At 41.8% G+C, this 19,414-nt stretch overlaps 2 protein-coding genes across 2 annotated transcripts; both read right to left on the minus strand.

Moving 5' to 3' along the window:
• Positions 1–2,984: 2,984 nt before the first annotated feature.
• Positions 2,985–6,782, minus strand: sod1 (superoxide dismutase 1, soluble). Its single transcript, XM_079234022.1, has 5 exons — positions 6,672–6,782; positions 4,202–4,298; positions 3,981–4,050; positions 3,438–3,552; positions 2,985–3,352 (listed from the first exon to the last, which is right to left on the minus strand). Exons 1-5 carry the CDS (start codon positions 6,741–6,743, stop codon positions 3,245–3,247), a joined length of 462 nt encoding a protein of 153 aa, XP_079090148.1. The 5' UTR covers positions 6,744–6,782; the 3' UTR covers positions 2,985–3,244.
• A 2,887-nt stretch (positions 6,783–9,669) lies between these two features.
• scaf4a (SR-related CTD-associated factor 4a) lies at positions 9,670–18,486 on the minus strand. The gene is made up of 19 exons (XM_079214411.1): positions 18,419–18,486; positions 16,983–17,066; positions 16,822–16,866; positions 16,565–16,726; positions 16,271–16,403; positions 15,799–15,935; positions 15,472–15,672; positions 15,197–15,276; positions 14,996–15,071; positions 14,539–14,712; positions 14,270–14,343; positions 13,935–14,125; positions 13,644–13,744; positions 13,422–13,535; positions 13,165–13,321; positions 12,825–12,952; positions 11,850–12,003; positions 11,418–11,543; positions 9,670–11,202 (listed from the first exon to the last, which is right to left on the minus strand). The coding sequence occupies exons 1-19, from the start codon at positions 18,446–18,448 to the stop codon at positions 9,992–9,994; spliced, it is 3,378 nt and encodes a 1,125-aa protein (XP_079070537.1). The 5' UTR covers positions 18,449–18,486; the 3' UTR covers positions 9,670–9,991.
• Between the last annotated feature and the right edge of the window lie 928 nt (positions 18,487–19,414).

Consider the following 19,414-nt stretch of genomic DNA (forward strand, 5'->3'; position numbering starts at 1 on the left):
CAACAGAACATTGTTTAATCGTGATGAGGACACAATGAGATCCAATCCCTATGTGGTGGGGTATCAGTCTTGTACTTGTTACAATTTGAGTTATGAAGAGTAGCAATGCCCTCTTGAGGACGATGCATTTTAATACACAGAACAGATACAAGCTGATCAATGTCCTTTGCAGGACATTGCAGAAATCCCCCACCTGAGAAACAAGAGCCTGCATCAGCTCCTAAACTTTTAAATGCATGAATAGTCTTTTTATGTTTAGGTATACATCAGGCTAACATGTCCTGTAGCAAAGGCCACGATGGTCTTTAAGATCTTAATTGAAGAAACAAATGTCTATCTCAACAAAGGGTTTATTTTTCTTACCTGTAGCATGTCTGTCAAGTGGACAGCAGAGCGTGACGACCAATGCTGACCGCACGCGAGCCCAGAGATCCGTCATGTTGGAGATCAGTGTCAGGGATCCCGGGTGAGTCTGTAACGCTGCAGCCTGAAGTGCAACAGACACAATATAAACTCAAGTCCTTCACATTGACATTGTAAGCACACGTGTCTTAATTGTGTTTGCCACCTTCTGTTCTTGTATTCTTTATTAATTTATATGGAGCTTCTATTTCTGTACCTTTTTTTTAGGCGATACTATACATGTATGAACTAACTCTATTATAGATTCCTCAATGATATCGCAGAGCTGCCAACTTTTCAAAAAACCTTGGAGTGAGATTTTGTCGGGGGTGACCAACATTTTCATTGTCTTGACACATGTCAAGAGGCTACGTGATAACGTTACCCCGAAAATGAAACTTAAATGTACGTTTCAAGTGCCGGTGTTCTGGATTAAATTAATGGCAGAATATCCTGAAAACCTGCAAGCAACATCCAAACCATGAATGTGAATACAGATCGCGATCAGTAGTGTTGCATGCTGCTGGGTGTGGAAACTATGAGAGTGAGTAGGGACGCGAGGACTACTATAAATGTCAGTCAGTGATCACCGATCATCAACAGTCAGTGATCACTGATCATCAACATCATGTATTAGAGTAAATTTAACGTTTTCTCTGAGCCATAGACTATAGTCGTGGCCGGCGATCTCAGAGGCAGGGCCGCTTGATGATGGAGGTGGGACACCGGGGCCAGTCCGCGCCCACCCTGGGGCAAATAGGATGTCTATGCAGCGAATAGGTTTACAGATGCGCTCCTTAGCGCCATCTATCGTCGGGGAGTTTGAAAAGGAACGAACGCGCCTCGGCCCAAAATCGGAATTTTGGTTGGTTGTGTGGCGTGAGTGCGTGTGAAAACATGCAAAAGCGTGTGTCACACGGCGAAACCGTGAGAGTTGGTTGCTCTGGATATCGGGTTATAACATTGACACACTAGCAGCTAATGCAGTTTAAAATGTATATGTGCCAATTAATGAAGTACCTAGCGTATTCCTTTGACCCGGTGAGTGTTGAATCATCCAAAAGTTGTCAGAAACCAAAAAATCCTAATAAATATAGTTTTTACCTCATCACCAACACCATTACTAACAATTCAATCCGTTTTTAGTGGAATGGAGTTATTCACCCCTCCATAGAGCAGAGTTAAATTAGGCTAACTCACTCGTTTTAATGAAAAATACATGTTCAAACTATTTTGTATGTGCATTGGAAAAACATAAATTGCATTAGTCTACCATAACATCTAGTTTTTCCTAAATTATATTTGCATTTTTAAACTTTTTTTTTATGAGACACCTCTGCTGTTCAGGGTCATATTGACCCGCTCACTCAAAATCAAGCCAAATAAGTCATAAGGATTTGTATTGAAAGCAAACTTTATTTATGTTTATTTATAGTGTTAAGAAATATAAATTGACCTCAAGATAGTGTTCATCTTCAGACACTTAGTCCTCTATTTCATCGTTGTGATCAAGGATGTGCTCCAGAGCCTCCATCCTTTTGTTTGTTGCCCAACAGTAAGCTGCTGAGTTGTATCTGCAGACTGTAAAGTTAGTAGAACTTTGTATGTTTGACCTCCCCTGCTAAGTGTGGGCTGAGTTTTTCCACGGGAAATAAAAGGTTCCCGTCAAAATAGTATCTGGATTTCTCGCACAGGTGAGGTAGTTAGAGTGTGCATACGTCTGAGATTGGGATGAAATGTGTGTGTCACTCTATTAGAAATCCTATAGTACCATATTTATGAGGAGAGACATGAAGGAAACCCTTACTTTGATGTTCCCGATGTATTTAGGGCGAAGTGAGAAGATAAGCATCGTTTAGTCTGGAAGGTGTGGTTCATGTGGGGCGATGGACACATGAAGCAGGATAGAGATGGTTCCCATAACAAACACCTGATTTTTTTGTTTGAAGTTTAAAATGTGTACAACTAATATATATATATACACACACACACAGTATATAGTTGTGTGCGTGTGAGAAATGTGATGAAACCTGGTAGGAGGGAGTAAGAGACTCACATTTTCAAAGAAAGAAAAGGGCTAAACTTGACCCATCTGACCCCTTATAGCCGCCACTTTCACTGCTGGGTGAAATTGACCCAAGCATCATCTCTGTAATATAAACCTGCAGGGTGGCGGGGGAGGGGTGTTACTAATACAGGATTTGTTTACACCAATTAAGGCAAGCAGAAGAATTTGCATACAGAAAAAGTACTTTAAAATATTTTTCCTAAATGTTGAAACAGGTCAATTTGACCCAGAACATAACAGGAGGGTTAACAGTGACTGCCAACGACAATGTTTAATATGCACAGGTCACAACAGGCTATACAACTGAAACTCATCCATTATGCTATGGAATTAAAATAGCAAAATGCATTTTTTTTTTTAAAGCATCAGGAGTTTGTGGGCAGAACTTGAGGTTTTAAGCGAACGGAGAGCAACTTAATGCTGAAATAACACTTTAGTTTATACTTTTATTCCTGTTTGCCAAGCACGCATCACCAACTGGTAAAATTACCACACATGATTCTGATAAACTGAGAACTTTGTTCATGGTTTATACATTTTTATTACTTGTGCGTTGCCAATGCTATGGGACCAAAACGAATCAGCAGACAACCTATACATACCATTCATAAGGAACAAACAGGGTAATGCAAGGCTCATCTACTCTTTACTAGTCGATACAAAGCCACAGAGTATTGAAAAGGACAAACTGTCACATTAAGTAGCTATGTTGGTCTCATTAAGTGCTTTGGGGAAAGGTTGGTTTCCAGTGCTGCATGTCCTTTTGGGCAGTGTTTACTGGGCGATGCCAATGACCCCACACGCCAGACGTGCACCAGCATTGCCCGTCTTTAGACTCTCTTCATTGCCTCCTTTTCCCAGGTCGTCGGCCTTCTCATGTATCTAAACGCAGGACAGAAAACAGTGTTTTGCATCACTTTATAACCTAGACGCTCAATTCCATGTGCAATAAGGCTCTTTTACTTACCACCATGGTTCTGCCAATGATTGAGTGGGGGCCAGTGAGGGTGATTATCTTGTCTGTGATGTCTATCTTGGCAACATTATCTTTAGCATTCACATTCCCCAAGTCTCCCACATGTCTGTTACAATAAAAACAGTTTTTACTTGCAGTAAGACAATTACAAAAGCCTTTGGGAAAGTGCTTTTGTTGTCCTGTGACAAACCAACCTCAACATCCCCCTTACAACCAAATAATAATTTCCAATCTCATAAATATTTTCTCTGCTCATGATTCTTTACCACAATTGTTGCCATGAGGGGGAAAAAAAACAAAACAAAAAAAAAAACAAAAGCAGCTACTTTTTTCCTCTCCAAAATGTAAAAACCACATATGTACACAGACTTGAAATTAGTTATCGTCAGATACAACTGACGTTAGTAAACCAGACGGAATACTCGTTATCTATTCAATTTTAAAAATCATTGCAATTTGCTGTAGAACATTGAGGAAGCTTTTAGTCCAGTTTAGTGCAGGATTCTGATAAATGTCTTCTCAGACTGGACTCACCGATCTTCATCATTAGGGCCTGCATGAGTCTTGTTGTGGGGATTGAAGTGAGGGCCTGCACTGACGCACCCTTGGAAACAAACAAAACACCATCAAGAAAGACTTCAGATTAAGTTGCCGTATAGGTGGACTAAAGCTACAAAATGCAGGAATATTATTTTGAAAGTCCTGCAGTTTCTGAAACCCGATGGATTAAAACGCAACTATTGTCAGATGCTCACCGTTTGTATTGTCTCCAAAAGCATGGACATGGAAACCATGCTCTCCAGTAGCGAGGCCTTTGATTTCGCCGGTCAGCTTCACAGCTGCTGTATCACTCTAACAGATCAGGATAACAGAAAACAAAAGAGCCGTCAAACCCAGATGACTAGAAGGACTTAAGCTAAAGTAAATAAAAAAACATGTCCATGTCATTTGCTATACCCAGTCAGTCACTTGGTAACATAAAATATGAACAGGAAAGCTGCATTTAAAAATAAAATACACGTTTAAGATTCAATACCATCAGAGGCATAATCGCTGCTTCCATCCCTCTGAATTCATGCGTTTATGTTAGAGTAAAATATAACAGGCTGAGCAGTTCCGTTTGTTTACCCTGCTCACATTGCCATGCTTCCACTGGTTAACCCATTTTCAACGTCACATTGCTGTGAACAATTCCCTTGAGCAAAGACTGCAGAAAATGATCAAGGGCTAGTGGAACAGAACTAAACCTTCTGACTTTGAGGAAGTTCGAAAAAAAATAGTCTAAGTGTGGCGATTGGGATCAGGCCTGAGGCTCTTGTGTAGCAGGCGGCTGTCCGGTGACTGTCAGCGTGACAGTACGCTGACGTTACTTGCTGGGCGAAGATTTGATTGGCTGTATGACATGAGGTCTCCATCCATGTTGGCAGACTTTGTTGAAGAAATGCAACACTAGGAGGCGCAATCATAGTAAATGCATTTCCTTTTTTCAGTTTAATTTGTTTCCCCCCCCCCCAAGAGAACAGTGAATTTCAAAGCAGATGTGCAAGTAGGGAGACAAAACATGCAGTTAGACGAGGGGTCGACAACCTGTGGCGCCGGAGCCGCATGCGGCTCTTTAGCCCGTCTGTTGCGGCTCCCTGAGGCTTTGGCAAAAAAAATTATTTTTGCCCAGTGGGAAAACTTTTAAAGGGAAGTCCTCTTATCTTGGAGTTTTAGGTGATATTGTGTCACTGAAAATAAAAATAAATGTTTAAATATTTCTTTCACTAAAATGTGCGTCACGTCGCTGTCAAGCCTCCGCCCCTGCAGCTGTCGTGATTCAGAGCCTCGCATGCAGAAGAGTGCAGAAGAGCGATTCCTCAACTGCTGCAGCAAACTGAGTAAAGTAGATATACTTTCAGGAAGTGGATCACATCTCCAAACTCCACTACTGTTGCTGGTTCTGTGTTAGCTCGTGAGACACTGAGGCGTCCGTTAGTAAAAACAGATCCGTCCTCCGTTTGCAGTGCTCTAGTGAGGAGGACGCTCAGTGTAAACGTAGCAAAAGATATGCGTTTAAAATGTAAAACTCACTGAAGAGGACGGGTATCGAACCTGCTACCTTGCAGTTACAGGGCAAACACTCTACCACAAATATAGATAGACCTGAAGGTCTGCATAGTTGACTATTTTGTTTGATAGTTATAAACAGGTAAAATAGCAATACAATCTTTATTCTTGTTCCATAAATACAACAAACTATAGTTATTTGTATATATTATATGACTATATCTAAAACTTCCGAAGCTGTGATAGCAAATATTTTTTGCAGCTTTAGACAATTTTTTGGTGGAAAAAGGTCAAAATGGCTCTTTGGATACAAAAGGTTGCTGACCCCTGAGTGAGACCTAAAGCTTTTTGGGGGCAATACAGGGCGTCCTGCAATCTAAAAAAAAGCCACTTGGAAATACTATGTGCAAGTCTATTAAAACAGGCATTGTCGTGCAAGTGCATGTCTATTAAAACAGGCATTGTCGTGCCTGCGCTGCCATCCACAAGGCCAGGCAAAGGCCAAGATAACGAGGGTAGTAGGCAGTGACTCAGCAAAAACATGAAGCGTTTGCAGGCTAGCGTTTTCTCTGGTTTTTAAAAAGCTACCATTGATAGTTAAACTCGTTTTCAGCAGAAGAGCTAAAAACTGAAGTGATTAAACCTCACACTGACCATGTTTAGCGTTAGACACACTGCATGCGTTGGACTTATATGCAACAGGCGTTTTCAAATACACGTTTATCATTAACTAAACGCAGGCCTTTCACGTCCAAAGGTGAAGACTTTATGGCACCGTTGTAGTATTTAGTTAAGACACAGTCACATGAGCGGTCTACTTTGATTAAAAAGTGTGAAGTAACATGCCACTTTGACTGCATGCGCACTTGACGCTAATTGGTGCTTTTGACGTTATTTTGCATTGAATAAGTGTGCACGGCTAGACTGCATTAACCCATGTCCGCGGCGGGTTGCTAAAGCTGACCTGACTTCGACGCATTGTCGTTCAAATGAAGTAGATAAGTAACGTGAGCCCACTAGCTGAGTGGCTCCTGTAAACCCATCAAACCGGCTTGGGAATGGAGAGTTTAGCTAACTAGCTTAGCATTGGCGAGCGGTACTGGAGGCTGCACGTCAAATCTCCGGGTAGTTTAAATAAAACGACTAATAATGTGAAAACAGCGTGGCACGCCTTACCTCCTGCTCAAAATAAACGGTCCCGCTGGTCTCTCCAGCTCCTTTCAACACGCAAACAGCTTTGACAACCATGTTTGCAGTAGTTTCAAAGGACACACAAGTTTCTGACAAGCTTGCTAGCTGGAGACAAACATGAAGACAACCAACTATATGTACCCGTTGGATGGGCGGGCGTATATTACAGACAGCCAATCAGAGTCAAGTATAATCAAAAAGACACATTTTGATTGGTCACTTACCATAACTCATTAAGCAGACGAATGCATCCATAATAAACTTTGCCCGGGCCAAATTCTAGGCCATCAATCAATAACCTAATATTTGCATCATCTTTCCTAATACGGTAGGGCTACACTGATGGTAGTTATTTCACATGCTTGAGATAAATACAAATGTAAGTTTCTTCATAATAATGTTGGATGTTCCTGCACAACCACAATGTATTCAATTGTTATTGGTGTTACATACAGTAACTAAGATACAGGGCAAGACTGTCCGTAGGCCTATTACAGTGAGAAGTTACAAACATTTGAATGATTAGTTGACTAGATAATTGTTTAGTTATACATAGGTAAATATGCCTATGCCCCTTGGTCCTGATGCATACTATATGATGTATATGATGCATATACTGATGCAGTATATATATATACACACACACACACACACACACACACACACACACACACACACACACACACACACACACACACACACACACACACACATCACAAGGCATTTGTTAGTTTATGCTTCTAAAATGTTATTTCTTCATGTCATGAAAGTTAGGTTAACATTAAAGCTGTATTTACTGCCAGTTAGGTGGACCTCCAGGTGCTTTTGGTTATTGAGCCCAATTAACTTAAATAATTATAAATCTTACCTGTTTTACTTCTGCATAATGATTATAAAGGTCAACCCGTAAGCATTAGTTAGTAATTACTCCGAAATCACAGTAAATATCAGGCCTGTGACATTTAAACAGACCATTATAGTAACCATCAATAAAGCAAGGAATATCATTTGGTACAAAAATAGTTTATTAAAAACAATTTCCTCTGGCTGAAACATTGGAGACTGTTATGTCCATGTCTTTTGTGTTATTAACAAATCATAGAAACATCTGTCAACTTTCAAACCATTAGGAGTTAAAAAATGTTAAAGCAAGAGGCGTCTGTTGTTCCTTCCAAGTCAATTTCCTTCTCTACAATAAACGAATCACGGATCATAAACAACAAATACAATTACACCTTTGAATCGTCAGTGATACAAGCATATTTACAGCAGTGTGTCCCAAGCAACTCTCTTCGTTTCATCACCGTAGTTTTGCAATCTGTGCTGACATTTTTTTCAAGAACCAGAGTTGAACTTGGAGAATCTGGTCTTCAAATGTGAACAACTTCAGGTACAGCATGTCTGCAGTGAAAGAGACACTACGTTTAAAAGCTGTGTTCATCAAACACACAACAGAATTCCACAACAGGGCAACATTTTGTATCTTCTTATGACCAAAACTAATATATCTCAGTATTTGACTGGGGGCACACAAGTCAAAATTGGAAGGCTCTTTTGTCTGATCCAACAGGATGACCCATTTTTTCATACGCATGGGAAAAAGAAAAGACCAACATAAGCTCATTCAGTCTGCCTGCTAACTTGTGTAAACACAATGCTCAGCCAGCTGGCCCCTGAATTTGTGCACAAGTGCAATACTTTTAAAATAATCCTGTGTAACCTGTAATGTATTCTTTAACTGTAAAACAATTTGTGTGTGTGTGTGTGTGTGTGTGTGTGTGTGTGTGTGTGTGTGTGTGTGTGTGTATATATATATATTTAAAAAAAACATGGTGTGAAATTTAGACAGGAGAAAAAAAAAATTACTGAAGACATATCCTAGGATTTCTAATGGAATTTGACTTCCATTGCTCCATTTACTCAGTTTGTCTTGTTTTTAAGTTTGCTTTCAGCTGTTTTGAACAGCTCATCTGGGTGCAATTTCTTTGCAAATGGAAGTACTCTTTCATATTTTTGTATACCAATATCTAAATCATTGAAACCTCTGAAACAAAGCCCACTTCTAACATCAAATTTGGCTTTACATCTTCCGGGCGAGATATATCATGATGGCTCGAATGTATCTTTTTTTTTTATTAGTCACAATGTCCGTCAAGCTAAAGAAATTTGATTATGCCACCGTTAAAGTCCTAGATTCTGCCAAAAAAAAAAAAAAAAGACACACACACACTGAAATGACATCTGCATAAGTACAGTATGATCAAAGAATCGTAAGAATGCTTGATTCCCTAAATCTGAAAATGATATGTTCGGGTGAAATTCCTGTTATCAGTCAAATATGACTACCAAGTTTGATTCAAGAGTTACAATACTTGCGGTAAACATAAAAACATGTATTGAGTGATTTTTCTTTAAAGGACATTGGGTATTTGCCTGTAAATGTGCACCAAGTAGCTGGTAGAATAAAGACAATACTTTATTCCACCTGAAATAAAGTTGTGTGAGCAAAGTAGCAAGCCTAATTCTCAGTGTAATTTACCGCTGCAAGTCTTCCCTAATGTCCCTCCCAATTCAAACACCTAAAACTTACGTGATTGGATTTTAAGGCCACAATAGTCCTTTCAATGCTGTGCATAACTGGCTGTAATCTTCAAGGAAGAGCAGACATAAAACACAAGATGATGAAAACAACAAAGAAAAGTAAATGGTGCCTGTATTATTATAAGTTGTTTGAGAAGAAGATATTCAGTGTTTGACGTGACATTTTGGCAGATTTTTTAAAAAGTATTAAAATGAAAGTATTCACCTGGTTGAGGAGTGAGTGCCTGCTATCACACAGATAAGGCAATGAAGTAAAAAATACATTTGTGTCACAGAAGTTATTTGTTTCCTCCGTCTGCCAACCAACTTGAGTAAAAAGATAAAAGCTAAGCTCAAATGAACCTAAAATGGACAGAGCCATGATAACATGCAAGCACTCTGTTCATTCTTTCATCTTACAGGAAAAACAGTTGACAGCCAATATTTAACTAAAGGAATTTTACCAAACAGATTTTCATGTGTTTCCAGAAGGAGACGTAAAGCCAAATTTGAAAATAAGCAAGTCAGTCTGAAAACAACCATTTTACATGTTTGACACACGTGTGGGAGATGTTTGTTTTCAAGATGCGTTATTGCCCAGAAACTGTCAATTACCAACTGGCAAACTGAAATTGAGGCTGACTATCATTGTGAAAAACACCTTAAAAAAAGAAATGCATTCAGTGGTTCACAACAGTCTCTGACTGAAGGAGCAGTGAGCCAGTCTATGATGCTGCTTCCTGTTTTGTTTCTGTGGGCTCACTTTGAGCTGAGGGTGAGGGCACAGAGGGCATCTGCTCTCCTGCATCGGTCGTTACCTCTGGAGACGGAGCTAAAAGTTCAGAATCTGCCTTCTTTTCAGAAGCTTCCACACTTGGTTCTTTACTGGTTTCCATAGTTGTTACAACAGGAGTCACAGGAGTTTGCTCTGTTGCGTTAGGGGTCCGAAGTTTTTCTATGTTTTCCAGTTCAGCCAATCGATCATCCCTGTCCCAACGCGTGGTCCTCTCTCGCCTCTCTGACCGCCTTGGCCTGTCCCCTTCTTTTCCTTCAGCTCTTTCTCGACTACCTCCTTCTACCTTTCTCCTTTCCCCTCCTTCTACCTTTCCCCTTTCCCCTCCCTCACCCCTCCCCCGATCCCTATCCCCATCATCACTCCTCCCGCGCTCCCTGTCGCCATCCAGGCTGTTTCGCCTTTCCCTCCAGTCACGCCTTTCTCTGTCTCGATCGCAATCTCTCTCCCGATCTCTGTCTCTGTCCCGATCTCTGTCTCTCTCCCATGCTCCTCCACGGGGACCTCCTCTATCTTCTTGCCAGCCTCCGAGTCGGTCCCTACCATCCATTCTATCCCCACCTCCTCCCCTCCCTCCATCACCAAATGGACGCCTTACACCTCCAAAACCTCGGTCCCTCTCTCTATCCCTGTCTCGATCCCAGTCCCTGTCCCTCTCTGGCTCTCTGTCCCTGAATCCAGGCCTGTCCCCCCTGAATGGTCTGCCTTCCATTTCTTCTGGCCCCTCCAGGCCGTGAGGCCCCTCCAGGCCATGAGGCCCCTCCAGGCCACGAGGCCCCCCTGGTCTGATAAAAGGAGGAGGACCTTGAGGAGGAGGACCCTGCCCATGCAGAGGGAAAGGAACCCTCATATTGTGGGGAGACATCATTCCAAAGCCTCCTTTAAGTGGAGGGGGGTCATGGTGCATCATTTGAGGGTGTGGGGCTCTGCCAATCATCGGTGGGAGCATAGGTGGCATGTTGGGGTGAGGGGGCCGTGGCCCGAGGGGTGGAGGGAAACGCTGCATGTGTGGTGGTGGGGGTACCGGAGGACGCTGGAGTGGGATCATACCGGGCCGTGCGCCAAGCAGACCACCAGAAGGGGGTTGGATGTTTCCGGGATGAGCACCGGGGAGGGAACCTAGAGGTCCACCTAACTGGTTACCTGGTGGGAAGAAAATACAAAATACAGCTTTAACCTTAACCCAACTTTCATGACTGTTCACAATCGTACCATTTTAGAAGCATAAACTAACAAATGCCTGGTGATGTATATAAACTATTGCTGTATAATTATTTGATTATCTATTCATCATTCAAATATTTGTCAATCAACCAATGGAGGGATTAAGAACTATATTGTATCTAATCCAGACTGACCCATATGTCCCATCTGGTTGTTGAAGATGTTAGGACCCTCCAGCACCTCGTCATTCTGCGAGTCTTCCACTCCACCTTTGGAGTGAGGTGGGGGACCAAGAGGCATGGCACCTGGTGGCGGGAAACCTGGGAGAAGAGTGGGGGAAAGGAGCTAGGGTTCAGTTTGTGTGGGCTGGTGTGGACTACACTGAACCATACCCCTGAAAAGGTGGTCTGGTGTGGTTTGTTGTCGTGTAAGAGAAAAGCACACCAAGCACAGGACACTATGATAAGATTTCATCATGAGCTCCTTATGACACCAGAGTAGATTAACAAACACATAAGGAGCAGTTGCATGTATTTCTTTCAGTACTGATACACATTTGAGTAGGAGAAAGACACTGAAAGAAAGCCAGTGAGAAATTGCTCGATGGCCGCTGAAAGAAGTGCTACCTGGAGGCATCTGCATGGGGTTGAAGCCAGGTCTGATGAAAGGAGGAGGGGGCATGCCTGGTGGGAAGGAAGGTGGAGGCATGCCCATGGGACCAGGAAAACCAGGAGGCTGGAGAGAACCCACACCAACCATTGGCGGCTGCATTGGAGGAACCTGAGAACATTTACAGGGATTTACTAAAGACTTTAAATGAGAAAGTTATTTATTAACCTACCCAGGGACACTCTAAAGAAACACAGCGAGCAAAGGAACTTCAGACAACAACCATAAAAGTAAACTTTTCTCAGCTACCATGTATATTTTCAATGTAAGTATGGATCACATCACACAAACGTGTCATTACATTACATTACATTTAGCTAACACTTTTATCCAAAGCGACTTACAATAAGTGCATTCAACCACAAGTACAAACTCAGAACATGTCATACTACTTAGTATGTTGCCTCCATACTTATACTTGGAATTGAGTTCCGAGGTTTGGAAGAAAATATTAATGCACTTGAATATCTCGATGTGTTTTGTGGTAATGTGACAATTCTCAAAAAATACTATACATTTTTAATAAATATTCAAATGAAGGATTTGTGACAAACAGTGGCCCAGATTGCACAGACAGTAGTGCTATGAAGTTGGATGTTACAGTGACAATAAATGGAAAGTTGTTTTACTCAGGTTTTATGCCAAAGGAGATGGGTTATTTTTTTGATCGCAAAATATCGCCTCGCTTACAGAATCGCAATATATTGCTTTATAACACCTGACGATCTGTATCGTATCGCCAAGTTCTTGCCAATACACAGCCCTACCATACACACATTTGAATAGATCCCTGAAAGAAGCAGGCACAAACTCTGAATCAGTCATTTTCAGAATGATATCTTACCATTTTTGTATTCTATAACTGTGATAAATCATCAAATATCTAAAATCACAGACACATATACTGGTAACATCTTGCAGTTGTTGTTTACCTGTGGAGGAGGAGCAGCAACAGCAGCCAGAGGTAACACTTGTGTTTCCTCAGGCTGCTGTAGCTCTGAACGGCCGTTGTGGTTGAGTTCCTCCTGAAGGCCAAGAGTCTTCCTCACTCCACTCCACTCTGGAAAAGACAGACAACATACAGACACGTTAAAAAGCAGACTAGTATATAATAATAGATCAATTATTCAACTTGTTTAGTTCCCATATTTCAATAATAGCATTCTGAGCAAATCCTTACTTACTGAACTGAATGAGTAATGGATTTCCCATATCTCTTATGTTTTGTTTGTATGATTCCCTAATGTTCATGTGCCAGTCAAGAGTTTTTACCTGGTGATAAGGTGTCTACATCTAGGACGCCTCCTTCTTTGAGCTCCTCCACCTGAGGCTCTCTGATTTTAGACCAAGGTATGTAGGTGACACCGAGCTCCACGTCCCAGTACTGTTTAAACTCAGCCTTTATGCCCTTGTTTAAAGCCCAAGCAATCTGGCAAGAAATAAACAAAAACAAATCTTTAGTCCAGAGACATTTCTCAGTTTTCTCTTTGATTTGCTTTACTAAGCAGCAGTCTGCGTTGCTCACTCACCTTGATAGATTTCTGGTTCACTTTGTGAGTTCCTCGACTAAGCTTCTGCAGAGCCTTGAAGGCATCTTGCCTATGTATCATGACAATATAGGCACAGCCACGTGGAGGGATCATCTTAACAAAGCGAGGACAGGCAGACATGTCAGGGAAATAAAATCTGTATTTTTCATTTTTGGATTGGAAAATGCCATTGTTACAAAGACTACACATATCAAAACTTACATTGATGGACTCTATCTGTCCAAACTCTTCCAGTAAAGAGGCAACATCTTGCTGTTGTGTTCTCTTGTCCAACTGGCCCACCCAGAGAGTTGTACTGCAAACTGTGCAGGAGACGGACAATTTAAAATGAACAGTTAGAAATGCAAAAACACATGGAATTACAGGGAGGAAAATTATTTGAAAAAAATATCACATTAATTTCACGAAACTACTGAAAACTGCATAAATCCAACAGTTAATTTCAGGTTCATATACTTGAATAAATATGGCCATAAATTGAGTATGACTCACTGCTTAGTGTCTCGCTCTTGGGTGCTGGAAGGCCTTTCTGTCGTCGCTCTCTCTCCTTCTCTCTCTCCTTGCGCTCCAGCGAGCGAGCGCGTGGGGAATGGTGACGGCGGTCTCTGGAGCGGGAGCGGGATCGCCTGTGCCTGGATCGTCGTGTGCGGGAATTAGACCGTGACCTTCTCCGCTTTGGAGACCTGGAGAAAGAAAAAAAGGCATTGCAATGAATATGCAGCGATAAAAAGCTTGTCCATATAAAACAAAATAAAAGGTGAAAGATGATTTACAAAGCTGAGACAGAACATCCGTTAGACACACCAAACCCCATTTCTGATGCTTACCTGGAGCCTGAGTTTGATCGTCGACCATGCCTGCCATCCCTCATTGATGAATGGTCCATATCAATGGACAAATCCTGAAATGGTATGGAAAATGAATGATTACGATTTAATGTAAACATTGAAATAGTCATATGAAGCTGTTTTTTCTGGCATCAGATTTCAATTTTGATGCAAATGTAAAAAGAAATATTGGAAGTTTACTTTACCAACTGATATTAAGCATAAATGGCTTAGATGTTGCATACTCTTTGTACCATTTCTAAATCTACCTGTTGTTGCTGGGCCGCATTGTGGGGAGGGTATAGCCCTGGGAAGCCTGGGGGCCCAGAACCAGGGAGGGGCTGCCCTGGCAAAGCATGCCCCGAAGGAGGCATCATAACTGGGAAGCCTTGTCCTGGCTGTAAACCATAGGACTGGAGCTGGCCATTAGGAGGCAGAGGGACCTAAGAAGGACAACTGGAATAAATAGTGTGTGCGTACAACAAGGTTTTCCAAATCTAAAATGAATTTGAAAAAAAATGATTTTTATATGCATTACATATTTTTTTTAAAAAGGTTGCCTTCCATAAATAATGACCTAAATGTACTACTGTACACAGTACATGTATTATGTAACACAAGCTAAAATTGTTGTTGTGATAGGAAATAGCATTTAAAAGTTGAAATCAAAAAGTTACGGCTGGAAATATGGGTTATTTTGCAGTTAGAAATGTGTGTACTTATTACCTGTTGTGAGAGGTCTTGCAACATGTTAATCATCGGCGGTTTAAAGTGCTGTTGGAAGGCTGGAGGCTGCTGCATACTGTGATTATAAAAATACACCATTAGCTTCATAGCTTTAAGTTCATTTTTATAAATCAAATCAGTGCATCCCTTTTCTTGGCATTGCAGAGCTGCTGTATAATGCACAATAAATCCAATGCTTACAAGGAGGCATGTGATTCATCCTTCTTTGTTTCTTCTACAACTTCTGGTTCATCATCATAGTCAAAACGGTCCAGCAATTTCTAAGAGAGAGGTAATGAAAGTAAAAAGTGCACAAATGTTAAGGTTTTTAACATGGAAAAGCTTGTACAGCCTAAGATTACATATACTCAAAGCACTGTCCTACAAAGCGTTTAACAGTGCCTGACCTCTGAAATGTCGTTATAAGCATAGTATATATTAAGCTGTTGATGGCATATGCTAATACAAAAACGCACTTCCACCTTGTCAAAGGCTGTCTTCTGCTGGGCGGCTTGAGCGGCTTGGGCGGCTTGGGTGAGCAGAGAAGGCTGCGGGTCGATCATGGCCAGGCCAGGGGTAACGTTTTGAGCCTGTCTTTGACTTGTATGGATAGAAGGCTGAGTGTTGGTGTCAGGCTTCTCAGGCTGCTGCTGGAAGTTCTGGAGCATCTGTTGAAGCTAAAATGTCAGTGAAAGAAGAGGTATTATTAGTGAGGGTCTAAGAGATGTGCAAGCAAAGATAATAAAAGCAAAATGACTGGTCAAAGCTAAAACCATTCTGTTCTGGTACACAAACGCACACACCTGCTGACCCTGCGTGGACTGGAACAGCTGCGCCACAGCAGCAAAGGCATCAGAGTTTTGCAGCTGTGCAGTGGATGGCATGATGGAGTTTGCCGTTACCCCAGTAACTGGCTCTTTGGATGGAGGTGGGGAAGAACCTGTGGGGAGAGACACAGCATGAACATGTGCCACACATATGCACACAGATGTCTTCAAATGGCAGAATACTGATACTTAAGCAGATCAATATTAAATTGTTATCAGCTCCAAAGGTTAGTTTATTCTCATTCTGCTGCAACATAGGGTTGCACAGCAAAATGAAACTTGTGGTAGCTCACAAGAGAACAATTAAAAACTAAATGATGCAATATAATTATATTAAAAAGGACATTTACAAATTTCTCCACGAAGCAAACGTAGATTATTTTTACTAGTGAGCAGCGCTGATGAAAAAAACTAAACACTACTGCTCATGTGTACAAACACAAATTACCTGGGTCATCTGAGCCTGCGTAGCTTCCAGCAGCATTGCTAGAGCCAGCTGCCATGTCCAGGAGGGGCTGAATAACCTCAATCTTGAACACGCCATTCTTCTGCCACAGGTTCAACACCCGCACGATCTTACTCTACAAAGGAAAAAAGGAAACAGGTGAAGGACAAGGAATAACAGGAAGATGATTTAAGTCAGGATTCATTAGAGGGAGCAAAATCCCTCAATCCCAAATCGGTACCATTTGTGAGTACAACACTACAGTACACAATATTCACCATGTCTTCATGTTCTTACCCTGTCCTCTACTGGGCAAAGGCAGAGGTTCTCAAAGGTTCCCGTAATATTTTTGGTGAACCTTGGGCCAAACACGTCCTTGTCTGATCCAAACTGGTGTCTGGACTGCCGAACAATGGAATCCACCACATACAGGCCCGCTACCTTGTACTCAGGCTTACACTAGAAAGAGCAGAGTGTGAAAACAGACATTGGGTTAATTCATGTTTGATGAAAAGGAAATGGGTGATAATCAAGTTTAGACAGGCTTGTCTCACCTTTTTGACAAACTTCTCCACAATCTGGACCACATGTTTGTAGAGCTGAGAAAGAGAGAAGCCGGTGAGCATGTAATCATCTAAAGATAGACTCGGAAATACAAGTTGTAATACAGAGAAGTAACCCTCAAAATGAAAGAATCTACTAAACTATTTCTTACTTTCATAGCTTTGATGGCCGATTTGGTGATGGAGATCATCTTTGCCCGAGAGATTGGGGGCTTGGAGTCTATCAATGAGAATAACTACAGACAGAGAAGACGATAGATGAGTAAAAAGGGGAGAGGAAAGGAACAAACAGCAACACAGAGAGGAGAGTGCTTAAGTTTTGCCAAACATTTCTACTCCATTGCTTTTGATTTCCAAACCTTCGTCTTCCCACACAGCTGACACATTTTCAGGACACCTGAATGTTTCGTGGAAACAAGTTGCAGAATTTAACCTGATATTATAAGCTTCAGTGGATCCAAATCTTAACCACTTAATACTTATATATAGACGATAGCATGTGATGTGGTCAACACAGCATCATAACTCACAGTGAATGGAATGATAAGCTAAAGTACAGCGCAAAGAAATCAGAAATACACTATCCACGGTTAACAGGGGGCTGCTTTTGAGGAAACAACAGCATCTTCATAGCTGTGTGGTGCAATAGGTTATTGATTTGCCAATTCTGCACAAACATAACAGGTCCAGTATTTGGGAGAAACTAATTTATACAACACTGAAGTACATGTTTTCTCTTGTCATATGTGAGTGAAGTATACACAGAGATATTTGTCATATGTACATTATCTTATGGACATCCATAAACAACGGCGTTCTCGGTTTGTGCCAGACAGAAAATGCAAAAACATGTTGTAAGTACCATCAGAAACAGCTCAAAGGGTGTATTATGATTTGCTGCAACAAACAAACACTGGGACCAGCTAGTTGTGAAAGAGGTTTGTTTATGTTTACCATTCAACGGGCCCAGCCACACTAAATGTGTCGTTCAAGAATTAAGAATACAAATCAGCAGAAACGAGACAAACCAAACACACCAATGGATGACTTGACCTGTCTTTTGACTGGGCCAGCATCAAGCATCAGTCCTCAGGCCTTACAGATGCTTGGCCTGGCGTCTTCTAAACGGACACAGGCACAGCGCACATCACTGGAGCGGGGGAGGACATGTTGTTTGCAAGTGGTGACAACAATAATACGATAGTTTGTTTGCCGGTAGCACTGCTTGCAACACAACTGTTAGTAGCCATGCTCTCTCACAAGCTAACATAAACGTTGTTCTTACGAACTTTGCGCAAGGTTAACGTTACTAGAACCAAAGTGGAATAGCTGTCGTTGCGTTAGCTCGCTACTTAGCATACGTTCGTATAATTTGCTTCAGTGCCAGCGTAAGTTGCGCTGCAGGTGCATCTACAGCGCAAATGCTAACTCAGTTCGCCTTAAAGCCAGGTACGATGGACAAGTCCAGCTAGCTCGCCGAGCAGGCCCGCTGGTCAGTCCGGCAGAGCTAGCTCCATAGCAACATGACCAGCGCCGCGCCAGACTCGGTGACTTCGGGGTCTCGGCGAGCCCCCCGAGGGCAGCTCACCTCGTGGTTAAAGGCGTTGACGGCATCCATGTTTGCCCGACGCTTCCGTGTCTTCCTCCTAAGTCCCGATTCCCGTCTAAAAGCGACGTTTATTCAAGGAAGGGTCGGTACAACATGTCCGCTCCAGGTGGCTAACGACAGTTAGCCTAGCATCGGTAGCTCTTGGGTCGGCGGGCAAAGCATGATGGGATTCAGATGTGTTGTTCTGGATTGTGGCCGCTTGGTGGCGGAGCGCTTCAAAGATTTAAAAACATGGGCCCCGGACAACAATGCGCTTTGGGCCCCCACTGACCATCCAGTGCTCTGTGCATTGTGTGACATGGTCGACCCAAAAGTTCTTCAGGTGCCCATCATCAGGTCAGGTAAAGTGCAGACGTTCACCTACTCCCATAGTGTAGGCATACCAATCAATATTAGGCCTACTATGCCAAAGTACTACATGACCTCAGGCTAAACCATGGCACCAAATGGAAGACATTCAACTTTACTTATATTACTGTGGTACACCATCACAATCTACCTTTTGAAGTATCAAGTTACAAAGTTAAGGAGTGTTGGTGAAATAATCATTTTTATTTTATTGTATTTACAGTGTTGTGATGCTTCTCAAATTGAAACCATGACAGTGCAACTTATTCATTATGAAGCTACTTTTAATTGAAAAATAATTAGCTCCAAAGCATTAACTAATCCCACAAGACCGCTGTGTTTCCCACTTGAACACATCACCTTTATGGATTTTATCCTTGTTCTACAGGATACTGTTAAATTGCAAGGATCAATAGGTTTCATAAATCACAATTTATTAAGAATGAATGGCATTAAGTGTGGAAAAGCTCAGCAAGAGGCAGGCTCACTCATAGGACTGACTGTTTTTGTAGTACATAATTACTCCAATAGGTGGTGGTATACTTATACTTTTGGTTTAATGTCTGGGTGTCTGGTTTGGTGTCTAGAAAGCATGGTCCAGTAGGCAAGTGAAGTCAAACTGTGTAG

Source organism: Taurulus bubalis (genome assembly GCF_910589615.1).
Source record: "Taurulus bubalis genome assembly, chromosome: 2".
Classification (NCBI taxonomy): domain Eukaryota; kingdom Metazoa; phylum Chordata; class Actinopteri; order Perciformes; family Cottidae; genus Taurulus; species Taurulus bubalis.